The 19,437-nt window shown below is 39.9% G+C and overlaps 3 protein-coding genes across 3 annotated transcripts; 1 reads left to right on the forward strand and 2 right to left on the reverse strand.

Moving 5' to 3' along the window:
- Positions 1-1,706: 1,706 nt before the first annotated feature.
- On the reverse strand, positions 1,707-9,576 carry ppcdc (phosphopantothenoylcysteine decarboxylase). Its single transcript, XM_075469936.1, has 5 exons — positions 9,360-9,576; positions 8,039-8,134; positions 7,500-7,628; positions 7,218-7,386; positions 1,707-2,174 (listed from the first exon to the last, which is right to left on the reverse strand). Exons 1-5 carry the CDS (start codon positions 9,501-9,503, stop codon positions 2,086-2,088), a joined length of 627 nt encoding a protein of 208 aa, XP_075326051.1. The 5' UTR covers positions 9,504-9,576; the 3' UTR covers positions 1,707-2,085.
- A 76-nt stretch (positions 9,577-9,652) lies between these two features.
- On the forward strand, positions 9,653-15,655 carry hacd3 (3-hydroxyacyl-CoA dehydratase 3). The gene is made up of 11 exons (XM_075469935.1): positions 9,653-9,877; positions 10,623-10,665; positions 10,760-10,833; positions 10,925-11,089; positions 11,307-11,352; positions 12,458-12,568; positions 12,675-12,802; positions 12,924-13,036; positions 13,375-13,481; positions 13,554-13,685; positions 13,789-15,655. The coding sequence occupies exons 1-11, from the start codon at positions 9,800-9,802 to the stop codon at positions 13,863-13,865; spliced, it is 1,074 nt and encodes a 357-aa protein (XP_075326050.1). The 5' UTR covers positions 9,653-9,799; the 3' UTR covers positions 13,866-15,655.
- ints14 (integrator complex subunit 14) lies at positions 14,384-19,228 on the reverse strand. The gene is made up of 11 exons (XM_075469934.1): positions 18,446-19,228; positions 18,208-18,315; positions 17,387-17,542; positions 17,122-17,240; positions 16,876-17,018; positions 16,692-16,784; positions 16,377-16,521; positions 16,129-16,262; positions 15,728-15,846; positions 15,044-15,109; positions 14,384-14,946 (listed from the first exon to the last, which is right to left on the reverse strand). The coding sequence occupies exons 1-11, from the start codon at positions 18,665-18,667 to the stop codon at positions 14,713-14,715; spliced, it is 1,539 nt and encodes a 512-aa protein (XP_075326049.1). The 5' UTR covers positions 18,668-19,228; the 3' UTR covers positions 14,384-14,712.
- Between the last annotated feature and the right edge of the window lie 209 nt (positions 19,229-19,437).

Raw genomic sequence — 19,437 nt, forward strand, 5'->3', positions numbered from 1 at the left:
TGCAGCGAGTGAATGAGATATAACCAGGACTCATTCATCTAGTTTAGGATGACATCACTGTAATGAGCCAGTCAGTCTCTTGCAAATTTCTCTTCGACACACTCTTGTATACATCCCTAAACAAATAGGTTTAAGTCTGAATAGGACATTTAGAAGGCTTTATCAGATAACCATGTGTTGGAGCTACAGCAAATAATAACGGTATGCCATATTTGTCTTGAAAAGTCCACCTCTGTTTGCATCACATCACCTTTAAATAAAACCTATCTGAAATATGAATGACTTGTCCTGAGTTGTGACTACACAGTGTTCATTCAAATTAGGTGCACCTGCTGGCTATGAACGCCACAGTTCTAACACTCCTCTCATGAGTATATGGTTGATATCGTGTTCTTCTGGCCTCATTAACAGAATCCCACGGCAGCCAATAGCAGCAGGACAGGTTATGGCTCAGGGAAAAATGCCTTTCATTTAGGGAGCCACTCACAGGGCTCCATGTGCTGCCACCTCAATAGCGCAACTGTAACAATGCCCCCTGGTTATTTGCAAAGCAAATTTTCTTCAGCTCCACTGAATTTTTGTGAGACCAGAAATAAAACCAAGATAAAAATATAGCTAACTCGACAGCAGATAAAAATATAAGTGGGATGGTGTCTCACCAATAATGCGTGAGATCAAGAGTGTAGTGAAGTGTCCCTACGTTATATAGTTGGTATTCTAGATTGCATGAAGCCATTATATTTCTATACAATTAGAATGTTATATTATCTTACACACAGCAGGCATTATAATATGGAATTTAGTTCTACTTTTCCAACATGTACATTTAACACTGCAGCCAAGCCAAGATTCCCACCTACAACCAGCAGTTCTTAGCTTATTACAGGAAGGACGGTTGTTAGTGTCTGCTCCTCCTCGCTGATGTAAGCAAATCATCGCCTGGCTCGACTTGCCATTCTCCTGACCGTCTACTCTGGACACACTCCAGACTGGTACATATCACTTTGATGGCTGATGGAAGGTTTTCACAGCAGTAAACATGTCTAACACTAATGTCATCCCTGGGTTACTTCACTGTTGACCTTTGATACTTAGAGTGGTGCTTAAAAGCATTTCATAAATTACTCAAGTCATTTAAAGACACAGGTATAGATGTTTTCCAAAAATACTTCTGGATCTCGTCTGTTACTGCTAAAGGTTTCTGAGCCTGAGACATTCGCGCTTTGGCTATCAGTTTTTAAGAATCCCTGACGTAAAAGCCAGTCTTTCTGCTGCTTTATGTCATATAATTAACCCCATAGGCCCCATTTTGCAAACTTAATGTAAAATAAAGATGTGCACTTTGAATATATTTAAAGGCTTTTAGTTCCACCAGTTTGCTAAAGTTGGATCTTGCTGTGCTGTTGAAACACACGATAATGTTTCATTTTTTTTGGGTGAAATTCCCCAAATAATGCCAGTTACTGCTGATACAAGTTATATCTTAATGAATTACATAAGATAGCATTTTAACTGTAATTTTGCAAGGGATCTCTCTATGAAATAAAACAATTAAGGGAAATAAAACATGGTTGAAACTTTGCTCTTAATTCAAATCTCTTTCACCTTTTATACCTTTTATAACGACAGTATTTATTCAGTTACAACATCACCCCCCCCCCCCCCCCCCCAAAAAAAAAAAAATTAAAAATCATGTAGCAGGCCAGAGTTTACTTACACAAATACTAAAACGTTACATTTTGAGCAACTGAAATAAAGAGTCACATTTGAAAAAAAAAAAACACTGGATTAAGATCTGGCTGCAGAATAGATGAGAATCTTTAATAAAAATTTCTGTTAATCAAGATTCTTTCTAAATTATGTCACAAAAATGAACAGGACACAAAATAATAACTGTTATAAATATGGCTCTGATTAAATGCAACTAACATGCTAAACTCAATTAAACTTGAGTACCATGCTAGCAGTCAGCTAACAAGAACAGTCTGTACTGGAGATGCCGGTTAGACAATTGTGGAAGCAAGTCATCGTGTTTATTTTCCATTGGCCTTTGGTTCAGTTGCATCATGCTGAGTGACGTAATGTTCATGTTTTCTGAGACGGCTCATCTGTTTCCTGAAGATATTGTTTGATGACACTGACAATAGTCGATACCTCTGCCATGGCACCTTTACCTACAGCAAAAAAAGGAGATTTTGTTTTGAATCATTAATTAGATGAAGCAAACATTAAAAAAAAAGAAGATACAAAATCAAAGCGCTACACAAATCCATGTGTACCTTCCCTGTTGTCGTGAAACACACACACAAAAGCACTGGATCACTGTCACTGGATCCAACTCAGCACAAGTCGGAGATCAGTTGGCAGCTCTGCCCCTCTGAGCAGCCAAGACATTTTGCTGCAGGTCGAGTGAAACAACTACATAATCTATCATTTACCGTTGGCATAAAGTAGCCTGGTACCAAGTCTACTTATAAACCACCTTATGCTCCAACATGGTTTTTGTTATGAGCAATCCACGACTCACGCAGAAGTACAATTAAAAAAAACACAACTAGGGTTAAAATCAGGGAGGCCATTCGCCCATATCAGAACTCTCCAGGTTATTCTGTCATTGTCCATGTGGGTGTTGAAGTCTACCAGGAGAACAATGGAATCTCAAGGCGGCACACCATCCAGAGACTCCTGGAAGGCCAGGCCATCTATACTGTTGGTTGGTGCATATGCACAAACAACAGACATCTGTAGCCAAGTTTTTTGAGTATTGCCACACCTGCTGGACTCATCTCCCCTTGGGCAACTCCAGAGCATGAGAGAATTCAGTCTCTCACCAAAATTCTGGTTCCAGAGCCCATGCTTTGCAAAGAGCTAAATGCAGCTATATCTAGAGTGTACCGCTCCTTTTCCCACACACGCTCCTGTGATGACATTTCACAGATCAAGAGCCAGTTTGTGATGCTAGGAATCAGCACGACAAGGCCCTTCCCTGCTACCCAGTTCACACTTCTGACTAAAACTACAAATGTTATTTGTAACCACCACACGTAATTATTTAAGGGCGAGAGTGCATTAGAAAAAAACAAACAAATGGAAGCGAATTAGAAAAGTGGCATAATTATGGATTACATTGAGCAGAAAAAGTCTCAAACTAGCAATGCCTTGTACGGGGTACTGTGGATTAGCACCTTCCACTTTCCCTTCCTTCATCCTTCTCTGAATTCTAGCCAAACGCATAATGGCAAAGCGCCGAAAGAAGACGTCATCACACAGGAACGTGTGTGGACACAAAGGATGTTAATGTGCTGATGAATTTAACCCTGAGCTGCATATTTGTGTGTAAGGAGTACGGAAAACATAGTAGTTGTGCAATTGTGCAACTTGGTGGACCAATGTAGATGTTTTACATTCTGTCATGAGATCAGGTTGACACAGTTTAATCGATTACCTTCACGGCACCAACGGATAAAACAAATGTTAATAAACGTATGTAAAAAAAAAAAAACTTTAGCAACTGGGAAGTGGGTACAACTACCGGCCCATATCAAACCTGCCATTCTTAGGCAAAGTCCTAGAAAAAGTTGTATACCAACAGCTTAGTGACTTTCTCCTGTCTAACAATGCTTTTGATACTTTCCAATCAGGCTTTAGGCCCCACCACAGCACTGAGACAGCTCTGATCAAGGTGACAAATGACATCCGCCTGAACACAGATGCAAGTAGAGTCACAGTCTTAGTTCTGCTGGACCTGAGTGCTGCCTTTGACACAGTTGACCATGCGATCTTATTACAGAGGTTAGAAGACTGGGTGGGAATCTCTGGTCGTGCTTTAAACTGGTTCAAGTCCTATCTGGAGGACAGGAAATATTTTGTTGAAATTGGTAACTGTGTCTCAGACCAAATGGCTATGACCTGTGGGGTTCCCCAGGGGTCAATCCTGGGACCCGTATTGTTCAATCTGTACATGCTTCCACTAGGCCAGCTAATACGCAGCTATAATGTGTCCTACCACAATTATGCAGATGACACTCAGATCTACGTGTCACTGACGGCAGGAGAACACGGGCCTGTAGATACATTGTGTCGCTGCATCGAACAGATCAGTGTGTGGATGCAAAACAATTTCCTCCAGCTAAACTCAGACAAAACTGAAATTATTGTCTGTGGCCCACAGAAACAAAGAGAAAGTGTTATCAGTCACCTTGAGACTCTCTCTCTAAAACCTAACTATCAAGTTAGAAATCTTGGGGTAATATTGGACTCAGACCTGAACTTTAACAGCCACATTAAATCAGTAACATCAGCAGCTTTTTACCATCTAAAAAACATTGCCAGAATCAAAGGAATAGTGTCTAAACCAGACTTAGAGAGACTGATCCATGCGTTTGTCTCCAGCAGGTTAGACTACTGTAACAGCCTGCTCACTGGGCTCTCTAAACGGGCTATAAGACAGCTGCAGTACATCCAGAACGCTGCTGCTCGAGTCCTGACTAGAACCAGGAAATACGACCATATTAGTCGAGTGCTCAGGTCTCTGCACTGGCTTCCTGTCGCTCAGAGAATAGACTTTAAAACAGCTCTGCTTGTGTACAAGTCTCTTCATGGTCAAGCGCCAAAGTACATCTCTGACATGTTAGAGCCATATGAACCAACTCGGGCTCTGAGAACCTCAGGGAGGGGTCTCCTGCTGGTGCCCAGAGTCAGGACTAAACAAGGTGAGGCTGCATTTCAGTTTTATGCCCCTAAAATCTGGAACAGTCTTCCAGAAGATGTGAGACAGGCCTCAACTCTGACAATGTTTAAATCCAGGCTGAAAACAGTTCTATTTAGCTGTGCATATGACACCTGAAAGTATTTTATCTGCACTCTTCACTTTTTAATTAATTAATGATTATTTTAATGGGTTTTTAATTTCTTTCTTTTATTTTTTTTATTCCTTTTTAATGGTTTTATTGCCATCTTGTGATTTTATGTAGCTGTAAAGCACTTTGAATTGCCCTGTGTATGAATTGTGCTCTATAAATAAAATTGCCTTGCCTTGCCTTGGGTAGAATGAAGGGAAGTATTAAGGAAATAATAGCGCCCTGTTCTTTGGAATCTACGACAGATTATGCAACACATGTGACAGCAAGTGAAGATAGCATTGCTTTTAAAAGCCTACTAGATGATGCATTGAATTTGCTGGGCCTCATAACAGAAATAAGATATCTGAAAGTGGCTTCTAACACTGCCCAGGAAAATCTTTAATCGCAGTGGTAACCCTTCTAACACTTGGGCTGGAATATATCTCGCGCCAACTACTTTGAAGTTTCATCTCAGCACACTTTAAGACAAAACTGTTGTAACTCTGAGCATTTGAAAGAGAGCAGTGAGAAATACTTGGCAAAACTGTTGAGCTAGACTCTGCCCTTGAGGTTCTGTCTGTATGCATGAAATGCTACAAAAGTAGCACAGAATGGAAAATTAGAGAATGAAAACCAAACTAAAACCAAAATGCTGTACGAAGTAGGTAAGCTTATTGTTTTGAAGAAGTTAAATGAATTCATCCCATTTTTAAAAAATCTGACAAGCACTTTGAAGCACACGGGGTCACTTCAGCACAGGGTGTTATGGAGGGAGTTTACAACCCACGGGTCTCTATCTGGTAACTTACTACAATGTATGGCAAGGCTCAATGTTGACATTTACCATTTCCTTAGATTTTTGCACTTGCTTGATCTGTGGTGATGTTTGTTTTGAAACTAATGCTACTTTGTCAGGAAGTGCTTTTTTTTCAACATGGAGTGTAAGTCTTAAATTACCTTTTTTTTTTTTTTTTTTTTTCACAAGTCTCTGTGGTTAAACTTTAGGTTGTTACTGGAACACTTTGCAGTTCCCCTCTGTTACTGTATGTGAAGTGGCAGTGCCTATACACCATTTTTTATTCTCTTACCTAGCCTGTGGTGGTGGTGGTGTTTCTTTAGCCACTTCCTTAAAAAATAACTAAGCTCACTGGGGCAACTTATTGTTCACTGTCTACACTCTGTGAGATGATACTTTCTGCTCCTTCCCCATACCAAGGCTGCAGCTCATAGCCACTGAGTCAGAAAATGATACTTTCTTTTTTTTTTTTCTTAACCAAAACTCCACCAGGGTGTTAAAATTCATAGCAGAAGACGAAATACCCAGAACAGTATACGTTTCACAGGTAACTCTTAACACCTTCTTAAATCAAAACCAAAACTGCCCTAATTGATCTTATCTGATATGACAAGAGGTCCACTTAAAGTTTCACCAACAAGCATGTGAAAGTCGCAAGCAAAATGATAAATGAAGATACATTTTTTCCCATTAGTTATGTGACGCAGAATGAATTCTTGTGAATTCAGGTGGATTCTTGCCTAATCAACAAGCCAGGAGAAAATGATGATAAATAAGGTCATCCTGTGGTCATCCACAGGATAAACACTTTTTTTTTTTGCACTCAATACAAAAGCCAATGCTTTAAATGAAGAAAATACTCATTAAGCAGTTTGGAATTGCATTTAATATGGACTAGAAAAAGAGAAGCTGAGAAATATCTGAAGAAAAAAAAAAGGGAGAGAATAATTGCCAAGCCGAATTCCAATTATCTCGATGTTCCAGTGACTACTACTGCTAGTGCAATTACAAAATGTAAGGTCCATCAAGCCAAAGTGGAACACATTTTTGAAAGATTGCAGATTTTGAGGACAAAAATATTATTGTTGGTTTCTGCCGCTCATGTCAAGGGCTTTTAACCTTTCAGAGGACCTTTTTTTTAATTTTTATAACAGCACCATTAAGATCTTTCAATAGGTTTTAAGAGATTAGTCTAAGATACCGTACTATCTTTTTTTTAAACCACTTTAGATGTGAGTCACTGCCCTGCAGAAGGACACAATCTTGTGCTCTAATCGTTTATTTGGTTCAACCAATGCCTCCACAAGCAGAGATAGCAAAAATAGCTAGAAAATACAGCTTACATAAACTACTTTGTAGCTTGTATCTACCAAACTGTTTTCTTGTCTTCACAATTTTGACAAAAAAAGAAACATTTTGATTCCGGTCTTATAAATATTGAGAACTACGCACAGTTTTGTGCACTTTTATCAAATATTATAGGATAGTATTAGTAATTTAACTTTTTACTGAATGAAAGTATTTTTTTCATGTTGTTGAATAATAACTTTGGACATTTTAAATGTTTTAAAAAAACCCACCTTCATCTCCACAAACTAGCTTCTTAGCAATGCAGGGGACTTCCACATATCCAAACTCTTTCAGCCTCGACACCTGCTGGGCTGTAATGGGATGCAGCCACATAGCGGTATTCATAGCAGGGCAGAAGAGGAGAGGTCGACTGGTATCCCAGGCTCTCACCACACACGTCTGAAAAGGACAAATTCTAATCAAGCTGGAAATGATTTTAGGGAAACGATGTGACGAATTACTGTTTGACATAAGATTTTGTAGGCCGTCATACAATAATTCCATGTCCTCACCAGAAGATTGTCACAGATGCCATTCGCAATCTTTCCAAGAGTGTTGGCATCAAGGGGGGCAATGACAAGAAGATCTGCCCAGCGCCGTAGCTCAATGTGTAGCACAGGGTCAGATCTCTGTGTCCAAAGCTAAATGAGAGACGCAACGTTTTATGGGAGACATTTATTTCTTAATTTGCTCTCTGGAATGCATGAGGCCAATTTGTCACGATCTGTTCTGGCCTTAATCAGATTTATGTGTCTCGAAATTCTTAGAAATAACTGGAAATCTGTACGGCAATTACTTGACAACTCATGCCACACTTTAATTCACTCAGTCTGATTCTAACTATGGTATTCTTATATGAATTCATTTTGAGAGCGTGAAAGGATATGTGGACCTTCTAGAAATATCGCACGGTGCAAGTCTATTTAACAAGAATGATTGAAAATGTAAGAAATCTTAAAACTGAGAAACAATGCCAGGTTTGAGAAACTCTGCTACAAGCCACCAGTTAAGGACAACTATACAAGAATATTTTAAACAAATTCATTATTACCTCCCATTCATCCTTGTCACTATAGATTTTTACTGAGACATCTGCAGGATTGTAGAAGTGTTTGGCGTGCTCTGTAGTGACCACTCTTACAGCTACCTGTGGCACGAAAAAGACAGTGACATCAGCAGCAGTTTTGCATGCACTTGGTTGCACGTGGTTTTGCTTAAATGCTCAAGAATGACAAAAATATCTGCAAATGGTAGTAGAACCAGCTGTCAACTCTGTGACCCCTCAGTGGTCATTTAATACATTGGTATTTTTATACCCGTTAGTGTGTGGTAAAATGTTCTTAGAAAATATCACTTAGATGGTTGTTTCATACTACCAGTTGGCAAGACTGGTAAGTATCAATATCCTACCTCTGAGTGTAAAACTGGACACCTGCCACAATTTCAATAGTATTGTGTAATACTACAAAATGGTCCACTACTTTAATACGAGATCATTACATTTAGTGTGACTGCTGATTATATATCACAACATTTTCATCGGGAGTACAAAGATTCACTTGGTTGTGGAATTACTCTGATCTCTTAAAAAATGCTACAGATCCAAATGAAGTTGCGGGTTTCATTTCAAGTCCAATTTTGGTAACCATTTTCACACTAAATCAGATGTTATTTTCTAAGTGTAGGCTAAGTGTTTAACGCGTCTGTAGGCGTAATAAATAGTGGGGCTGTAGATGATGTGGTATGTTTGTGGTGCATATCAATGTAAAAATAAAAAGATCCGTTTCCAACGTAAAGTGAAATGACAAAAATCAAGATGTGTTGAGACATGGCTGCATCTTCCTGCTTATTCCGTCAGGTATATCAGTATTTATTTTATTTATTGTAAAACTTGCCCTAGATAACCATTACACTTGTGTGCCATACCATACTTTTCTTCCTGTTACTTAAGTTTTCACTTCTCAATTTCGTTTCCCTCTGACAGCAGATCTAAGTTTAGAAATATTGACAAAGCTGACTTAGCAAGTTCAACTCTACTGAGTTCATTTTTGGACAACAGTTTGTTCAGTCTAATTCCAAAACATCTGACACTTTCAAATAATTTACCTTTATAAACTTAATTTAAAACCAAACTCTACATTAAAGTTAAAATAAAACAAATGTGCTGTTGCTAAATAAAGTAGCTGTAACTGTTACATATAATATAGTTATGACTCAGATGTTGCTGTGTAATGTCCCCATCTTGCGGTGAGTCCATGCACCATACAGTTAGAGGAACAAAAAGCTTGTGTGGGTAATATTTGATAGCATGGTCTAAGAAAACAGAGGCGATAATGATCAGTTTGATCATAAATCATTGCGAAACAGCTCACCCCAGGGAGCTGAAGAAGCTGGGAAACCAAGATAGGCAGTTTCAAAGCTGCGACACTCCCTGTTACGCCAACAAGAACTCGAAATGTCTCGGAAGATTTCAACAAATCGGTTCTTAGACATGCAGCGCTGTCGTCTGTCTGCATATTAACGTTATCACCACGAGGAGGTCAACAAACTGCTGCGGTACCGTATTCCGGTGAACTTCACCCACTTCCGTAAATATTCACTACAAGCCAATCAGAGAAGAGCACGGCCGCTTGGCGCCGTCTTCTGCACGAGCACGACGCTACGCTGACAGATTGCGAGCGCGCACGTCCGCAGAATATTCTCGGTATCGGCTAAACGCTGTCAGAGAAGCTAGCATGTAGCGAGAGCGCTTCATTCATCGATCGCTCCGTGTCATTTAATTTGAAACAAGTTTTATAAACACAAAAAAAGTATGACGCTCACACCCCTCGTTTACTGGGCTCAACGCCATGAAGAAATTTACCTGCGAGTGGAGCTGACAGATGCCCAGGTGAGCGTAAACTACCTCCTGTTGTCAGTGTGCAATGCACTGTGCAGTGTGCTTTCTGAGCTGCCCCAGCTTTATCCTATGCCTTCTAGAGTAAAGATCAATGTAAACGAAGGCTGGACGTTCTTGTATAAGCGGCTGTATAATTTGCACGTTGTAAGGCATGTATAGAGATCATTTTAAGTGATAGTTAATCTTTACAAAGCCTCTGTCATCATCTCTGAGGTGTGAGCCCCACTAACCCGGGTTATCGGAGCATGCATTTTAGTGGTGATTTAGGTAGATAATATGTGTGTCATGTCATCCACGCCCTCTGGCTCCAGGAAAGGCGAAGGTGTCAGCTCACCCCAAGGCGGGTTTATTTTCTTAAGACTGTGTGAAAGGTGTTCCTTATCCAAGTGATTTTATTGCACGCTTTTTACTGAATTTAGCCATTATAGTTTTTTAAAAAAAGAAAAAAGATTGCTTCTTAAAGTAGGACATTCTTAAAGGAGACTGTGCAAAATGGCTCATTTCCCTCTATGGATTTTCCAAGGAAAGAAATTACTCTGGTAATTCAGTGTTACTTAGCTTTTCTAGATTGATAAACTAAGCTTATCTTGTTGTTTTAAGTGTAACTTATCTGCCCTGGAATTGTTTCACATTCAGCGGCTCTGTGAAAAGCATAGGAAGTAAAGTGACACTTGTGCTTGAGTTTGGCAAACAGTAAGAGGAAAGCATCACATCATTCATTCTTTTCTTTCTGCAGAATATTGACGTTCAGGTGCATGAGAACGTTCTTCAGTTCAGAGGTGAGATATGTCCATTTGTTTCCTCCACATTTTTAAAATAATGTTTTTTCATCAGGCATGAATTCTGACACTTTTTATGGTGTCTTGTGTGTAGCCCTGGGACATGGTGCAAAAGGACAAAATGATTATGAGTTCAGCTTGGAGTTTATTTTGCCAGTAAAGTCAGAGGTATGGATTAATTAGAAAATCTGCCTCGTCTTTCATACTTATACCAATTAGTTTCTCTTACAGCGTCCATCTTATAAATCCATGTGCCCAGGTGAGCCACAGGTCCACACAGCGGCAGGTGAACGTCACAGTGCGGAAAGTGCAGCGAGGCTGGTGGGAAAGGCTGACCACGCAGGAACGTAAACCTGTCTTCCTGGCGCCAGACTTTGACCGGTGGTTGGATGAGTCAGATGCTGAGATGGAGATCCGGGAAAAGGTGACACTAAATTCCTTTTTTTTTTTTTTTTTTTTAATATAAATTCTTTTCCTGATTCCTTGCACAACACTGCGCTACGATCACTATATTCAGTCGCACGCTCAGACTAAACATCACGAAAATGTCACTATTGTGGAGATTAAATTTCTACTGCTGTCTGTGGCAAGAATTTAACACTTGTACATCTGTTTTTTTCTTTTTTCTTTAAACTAATAAGGAGGATAGAAGGAACAGGCTGAGGCCTGTGAGGCATAAAGATGATGGTAAGAGTAAATTCTGATAACTAATGACCGTTGAGAGTTGTCAAAATGTTGTGCTTATTAAATGATTTTTTAATAAATGATTTAAAGGAGACGTTAGCTTTTTTTTCCACAAGTTGACACAAATTCCTTTATGAAATGTCTGTGACGTACTTCGGTCAGTAAAACACAGTGAGGCAGTACAACAGCTCGTTTGTCTTCCCTTAATTGAGACCTCTTTTCAAGCTGATTATTTCAGAGCATGGAGTGACCTTCTCAACTCCAACTCAGTCCTCTCTTCCTCTGGGTCTGCCTCTTTTGAGAGCTGTAGTACTCAATAACCCTTGAAGCACCTTGTTGTAGTCTGAGAGAGAGCATACAGTAAATCACCTGAGAGCACAAAACAAACTGAGAGAAAAATACTTGACTAGCAGCTTTAATCCCAAATACATGACATTTCTCTCATTCACTGTTGCACCATAAACAGCTTGTAGGCTACCAGTCCCAATTCAAGGCAAAATCTCATAGTGAGTCATATGTTAAACCTGCCCAAGTTATCAAAACCGGCTACCGTGCTGTACTGTTGTTGCATGCAATGACAAATGTAAAATCCGAATTTTTAACTCCTTAAACACAAAACAACGTACTGTTGGAGCATTGTTTGCTCATTTCATTCCTAACTTGAGCGAACTGTTTAACTAATTGTGTAAAGCAAAGCAAAACAAAGCAAAACGCAAATTTAGTCCCAACGTCCTAATTCTGATGTACAGTGAATGCAGCATTATCTGAATTTGAAGTTGGATGACGTACATAGGGAGGAGGCTGGATAACCTTGTAAAGTGATACAAGTTGACCCTGTAAATCTGAAATCTCACTCAAAATGACATTTTTTCACATATAGTGGGCCCGACACAAAATGCCACGGTTGTGTTTTTTTCTTAGTTTCCAGTTGGTTGTGACCTCAGACACCTAAATATATGCTCCGGAGCACAGAATTGTGATTATTATTATTTTGTGGTTGTTTGTTTTCCCCATAAGATGCACCCCTTTAAGTTATTGAAAGTGTTGCATTCCACTTTTCAATCACATGGATCAGCGTCATGTTTTTTGTTTTTCTTTCATGTTTCAGGGTTTGTCAGCATGCAAACAGGCTATTTGTTTATATATAACCTGGTGCAGTTTCTTGGATTTTCATGGATCTTCGTCAACATGACCGTGCGCCTCTTTATCTTTGGCCAAGGTAAGAAATATTGCACACCTGTAGCCAGAAGTTCCATGTTTTTTTGGCTTTTGATCAGCTTCATAGAAAGCCTGTAAAGAATACTCATCTCTAAAACTCTCTTCAGATTCTCTCTACGACACATTTCACACAATATCGGAAGTGATGTTCTTCTGCCAGATCCTGGCATCAGTTGAGGTCCTCAACGCAGCTTTTGGTGTGGTCCGGACAGGTGTCATTCCCACCCTTATTCAGGTATGGAGAGTTCCTTTACATTAGATTCTGGGACAGGATTTAGCCCCCACTCTGCCATGAATAGGATACAGTAACAATGAAAAATGAATGAACAAACTTTCTGTTTTTTATGTTTTTGTAGGTGGTCGGAAGGAATTTTATCCTCTTCATCATTTTAGGTAGTTTGGAGGAAATGCACCGTCGGCCAGTTGTGTTTTTCATCTTCTATCTGTGGAGCACCATTGAGATTTTTAGGTAACTGTGTCAATGGCTAATAGCGACCTAAACAACCATCTTTTGTACCCAGTCGATATTCTTCTTTCTTTTTACAGTTTTGCGATCAATTGTATGCAGAAACATTTGTATTTAGTACGATGTTTTGATTCTTTTCAAATATAAGCAATACCACAAGCATTCAGCCAATAGATGCCATGATCTAAATCCCACTTCTAAGAGCAGCATCACATCAAATAACTAAAGATTAAGGTTTACCAATGCAGCACCAGCAGGTCATTTAAACCGCACTGTGACAAAGATGCATTTGTAGCTTCACAACTTTTCAGCCTAAAGACAACACGATGTTCTGATTTCAGGTATCCATTTTACATGCTGGGCTGTTTCGGTACGGAGTGGAAAACCCTCACTTGGCTGCGCTACACAGTCTGGATACCACTGTATCCATTAGGTGTTTTAGCTGAAGGTGGGCTAGCTTACTTCTCTTTCAATCTTTCACTTTAGCATTATATGTATCTAATATCTTCATCCTTTATAGCTGTCGCTGTGATACAGTCCATTACCATCTTTGATGAAACAAAACTCTTCAGCATTCCTCTGCCAAAAGGCACCGGCACCTCCCTTAGCTTCTCTTACGTCCTGTACATTTATCTCGTCCTTATGTTTTTAGGTAAGTAACCAGAAAGGTTTCTTATCTCGACAGATATTATATTCTCATGTCTCTATTTTAGTTCTGATATCAATCTTTGTTTTTTTTCCTCTCCCTCCTTCAGGGCTTTTCATCAACTTCCGTCACCTTTACAAGCAAAGGAAGAGGCGTTTCCGCACCAAGAAGAGGAAAGCTAATTAACATCCACCGCCGCCGACATTCCTGTGACACCTCTGCTGCCTGCTTCTTTCTGAGCACCTTTTTAAGATCAGCACGCTCCAAAACACTGCTCTGGTCAAATGAGTACCACTTATGTTATGAAGAAGTTTGTTTCCACAGTCCGTTTGCTGTCACTTCGGTGACATCCTTAATATTTACACAAACACCCTGCAGATAATGCAATATGTAGTCTGTCACACCTACTATTGATTGATTATTCATGAATATCAGATGATGTAGAATACTGAAGAAATGTCAAAAGCCACAGAACTTGATGTCCTGTGTGACGATGCGTTCCTTTTTCTGTTAGATAATGTGGTATTTTTGACTACTCTCTAATGTTCTGTTATGGGCGTCTGAAAGGAGGAGGAACATTATCCTCACCAAATACTCGGCTACTTCTGAACCATCCCAGAAAACTCAGGGAAGAAAAAAAAAACATACTAGTGACATGCGTCCCTTATGTTTAACAATAACCTGCTGTGAGGAGTATGAACAGGTTTCTTTCTTACTCGGCTGTTTTTATTATTTTAAAAGTCATTTGAATTCTGAATGCATTTCACATGTATCCTGTAAATGGGGTAGTTGTGACACTGAAAGAAACTTCCATTTAAATCTGGTCAATTTTTGAAAAAGATCCCACATAGAAACATATTTAAAAATGATGTACACGCTAACATTTTCAGATTTCCATCTGAATTATTTTCTTTAAAAAAAAAAAATCATCCAAACAGTATCCAAGGTATCCAAACAGCATTGTGTATGCGTCCAGTGCTGTCCCACATTAGTTCACGCTGCCGTATGTTTCGGTCCATTCACACAAACTGGCTCAGCTTGAGAAGTCTGTGTGCATGGGAGCAATGTTCTGATCAAAAGCAGCATACTGGGAGTCACCGGTGCTAGCTAGTTTGAGCTGCTGTGCAGCGTGGGAGAGCTGGAAAGCAGCATCGGGGTGGGCAGAGTCTGGCAGCAGGGTACACTCCCTCTCCAGCAGATCAGCCACTCCCTTCAAGAGCTCCCAGAAACCGAAAGCCAAGGCAGCCTTCCGTAAACGGTTCAGCTCCTGACAAATTAAAATACAAAGCAGAAATGACATGTTACAGAGAAAAATTATTCTTTTTTTTTTTAAGTCTCCGTTCAGAGCCATTTCTACAACTTACCTTGTAGAAGGTTTGAGTTTTATCTGGTAACTTCCTTGCATTCCTCAGGATCTTCTGGACATCCGTCTGTACAATAACAGTATGAACAACAAGTCAGTGATGGCAGGAAATCACTCCAAATGTTTTGACCGATGCTCAACATGAACACAGTGTACAAATGAAGGAAAAGGCCCTAACAGCCATGCAGCTGTGTGTTTCAGTCGTATGGATGGATGGTAGAAATGGGAAAGTGTTTGTTAAAACGGCAATATCGTATGATTACAGTATATTGTTCATATTGGGCACGTACAACACACGGCATCAATAAAATCTGGGTTAAATTACTGTGAATGTTGGGATTTGTTCTCATGGGATGAATCTGTATTTGTTTTACTTTGACCAACTTGATGTTGAAACAACTATTCACAAGTAAACAAACCTCCAATTATTGTAAATAATCAGGAAGCGTGAGATAAGGTCTGCTGCAAAGAGGTGGGAATTGAAATTGATCAGCAACTACTTAAATAACTAAGTAATCAAGGCATTTTTTTTGTTTAAAAAAAATTGCCACCTATTGTCTTGTGAGTAGATATAGTCATATTCTTAAGAAAGGAATAAAATTCATTACATTTGTGTCATTTTTTTTTCTTTTCTTTAAGCACTTCCAACAGTCAACAGCACGTTGAAACAGAGCTTTAACTGCACCTGTAGTCCGCTGGCCTTAATCCACACAGTGACGTTTTGGGCGTAGCTTCGTTTGACTTGCGGTTGCACAGGGAATGGACTTTTGTTGTCATCCTCTCCGTAGGGGTTTTCAGCAGCCTCTGAAATACCAGAACAATCATGGAGCATCAGGTCAGTCATCCACCAAATAATGGGCAAAGGAAAAGGATGGGTAATCATTAACTGCTTGTTTAAGTGCACATACAGTTCTTTGGTCTTGAGGAAAATGCGACCATTTACCATGCAAAGGGTAGTGTGTCCAAAAGTTTAATAAAAAGCTGCAGACTACTCCAAAAATGTCACAGAATAAAGGAAGCTAGTATGCAGTTGATGAAAAATGTGCTAAAGAAACCGTTTGTTGCTAATGTGGGGTTAAAAGTTACCTGAAATTGGTCCCAAATATGAGATCTTGCCCAGCCACGGTAGAGGCTCTGAACCAGGCTCAAACAATGACATCATCAGGTTCGACTTCTTCTTGCTGTCTGCTTGAGAGTACAACATTCCGTACCACTCTGGTCTGGGATAAGAAAGAATATTGATTGGCAATCTTCATAAAATATGTGTCTGTTACTCTACAAAAGAACATATCAGGAGTCATATTTCAACTAAAAAGAGCTCTGCTATATCTCACCCCAGCTGGACCAGTGCCACCATTCCCTCCACCTTCAGACTTCCATGTAAAAGGACACAGAAATTCGGACTTTTGCCTGCCATCTGGCTGGCAGAGGGTTCCTCCTCGAGCTCATCAGTGGCTCCTGTGCCAATTTCATCCACCTCTGACATGACATAATTACCAATGGTATGTTTGTTAACTCTGCTCTTATTTCAGCCAGACGGTGTCAAAAACAATGGCATTAAATCTTAGACAAGCTGCACGGGTATTTCATCCCACAATCATCTGTTTAGTATTTCAACAGAGCAATACTGTTAAAATGTTGAAACAAACCTTTGTTTACTGCAATAGGAAGTACCAAGTGTCTGGATATCACAGGAGGACTGGAAATGTCAGCAATTTCAATGAAACCCACAATTTCCAGATCTGAAAGATGTATAAAAGAAAGCAGAGCGGTTAAAAAAAAAAAACTGTTCACATTCAACTCCAATCATGATTTTTAAAGCCTGCAAAGTACCCGTATTGACTGTTCGGGCCATGGGCTCCACCTCTTCATCCACCACGACAGGCTCAGGACGAGGGAACACCTGAACGTCTGACGACAGATTCCCACAGTGCAGCACCGCATGGAAGGGAGAGTATGCATGATCTATCAGCCTCCTGGAGATACGCAAACACACAATATGGTCGAAAGTGTCTCACAATACATGTATAAGATGAAAAAGTAATGACTCCTGTATAAGTTGGAAAGTAACAGTCTTACCCAAACAAAGATTGGACACTCTTCATGCAAAGTGGCCCATCCATAGTGAAGATCTGTCCATCCCCTCCGCTGAGACGAAGTAGCTCCTCTAAGTTGTCCATGGCATCACTCATTTGTAACTAAAATTGCACAAGACATGCGAGCCACGATACAAATGTGTAAAAATAAACGTCAAAGAGTGAAGCTCGAAGATTCTCTGTGGATTTATACTGACTACTCATTTTAACCTGAGAGTAAATTAAAATTAAAAAGCAAAGTTCAGTACCTCTTCTGCATTGGCTATACACATGATGAACAGTTTGGTAGGAAAAGGGAAAGGAAGCGGGAATTTCTTGTCATCTCCACGTTGCTTCAGGGTTTGGAAAGAGTGGCGAAGGGAACCCTTTCCAATACCAAGAGATCCGTCAGTAACGAGCACCACCTATAAGACGAAAGAGGGAGGAACGTGAACATGAGCGGTTGTGGAGAAGTATTCACATCCTTTGCTGCATGAAAAATTTGACTTACGTGAAAGTACGTCAATAATGGCAGAAAAACAAAGCTATATGAAAAGTACTGGTTTAGTTTGCCTATCTGTATAATTTTCATATCGAACATTGTTTATCATCATTTGCGTATCGTGGGAAATATGAGGTCACTGGAAGATAAAATGGATAAACTTGGAGCCTTGACAAGGATACAGCAGGAATAGTGGAAAGGCAACATGATATGTTTCACCGAGTTTCACCAGGTGTAAGGAGCTGGGGCCTATCCCAGCTAGTATAGGGAGAGAAACCAGGTTCATTGAATATTTCAACTAGATGAAGTGGAGTAGAAAGTGCCATACTTTCTAAAATGTAATGGAGTGGAAGCATAATGTAGCATGATATGGAAGAACTCAAATAACTGAGGGGCACTGAAAAACAAATGTGCTTAGGTGCAGTATTTGAGTAAATGCAGCTTTGCACTATTGGATATCAATCAATGTTACACTAAATATGCACAGCAATTTGAGATAAAATTAATAAATTAAAATAAGGTATTTATTTAAAACTATTTGAGCAAACACCAGATTAAACAGTGAAAAATAAAAACTATAAAAAATACCTGACATGGACAGGCACTGCCCCACTCCTGTTGAACTACGTTACTAACTCCTTGTAGGGCTGCTTCAACACACGTCTTGTCATAGTCCTCCAGGCTGCTAAGTGCCTCCTGCACAAGGATATTAAACAGATCATAAATAAACCCACACCTTTCTTCAAGTCAGACTAATGTACAAACATAGGCAATGATTCAGGAAAGAAAATGTGCTTTGGCTCTTCAGGGAAACCTATTACTCTACCTGTAATGCATTGTAATCCCTTGTGAAAGGCACCAATAGCTCCCAGAGGGAAGAAAAAGCCATCAGTGCCGTGAATTCCAAGCGATAGTTTGAGGCCATGTGTTCAAACAACATGTTGAGTCCGTGGACGGCCAGGTTCTTCCTCTGAAACTCCTCGCTGCCATCCAGTGACACTGGCCGTGTCATGGACAGTGACACGTCCATTAGGACCACAGTAGGCATAGCTTCGTGCTGATGTACAAACTCAGTAACACAATGGACTTCAGCTACACTCTAAAGTGTCTCCAGTGTGTCACTGTCAGTGGCACTGCTTTGCGAGTTGCGCCGATTCTGGGGTTCGGTTAACAAACATCAACCATGAAAGATATTTAAAGCTACAAAGGCAGTAACATGTTAGTAGAGAACCGCTAGCTAGTGAAGGCTAGTTGGTTAGCATCCTACAATATAACGACAAAAGCCCAATTGGAGGAAAGGTTCTGATTACTGTCAATCAAATGTGAGAGGATATATATCCCCCAAAAAAGACTGTAAAGAGTAAAACTAAAATGACACAATAATAATGACTGAAAAGCACAAGCCGTTCTTTGTTTCGTTTGCTATCCAATGTTGATGTATTACACTGTGCACCAAAATCTACGTCCGAGTAAGTGCGCAACAGTAAATGTATAGTTCCTATATGGTTAAGATGATTTTTATATGAAAACGCAAATAAATAAATAAATAAAAACTAAATGTATGTGAACGGAGTAACAAAAGGAGCAGGGAATATCATTCATTATCATAAGAAGCTTAAAGTCTAGAGATCCAGTCAGATGTCAGGATTTTGTAATAGGGCTCGGGCAAGTGACGTCACTACGTGAGCGGCGGCCATACTGGGAGCGCAGAACTGTTTTGTTTACATTGTTTTCCACTGCGGTTTCCTGCTTGAAGGCGCACCCACGGAGACTAAGTGTCCGAGATAACAAAGCGTCGTCGACTAGCATGGATCGCTG

The sequence above is a fragment of the Odontesthes bonariensis genome, chromosome 7 (genome assembly GCF_027942865.1).
Source record: "Odontesthes bonariensis isolate fOdoBon6 chromosome 7, fOdoBon6.hap1, whole genome shotgun sequence".
NCBI lineage: Eukaryota > Metazoa > Chordata > Actinopteri > Atheriniformes > Atherinopsidae > Odontesthes > Odontesthes bonariensis.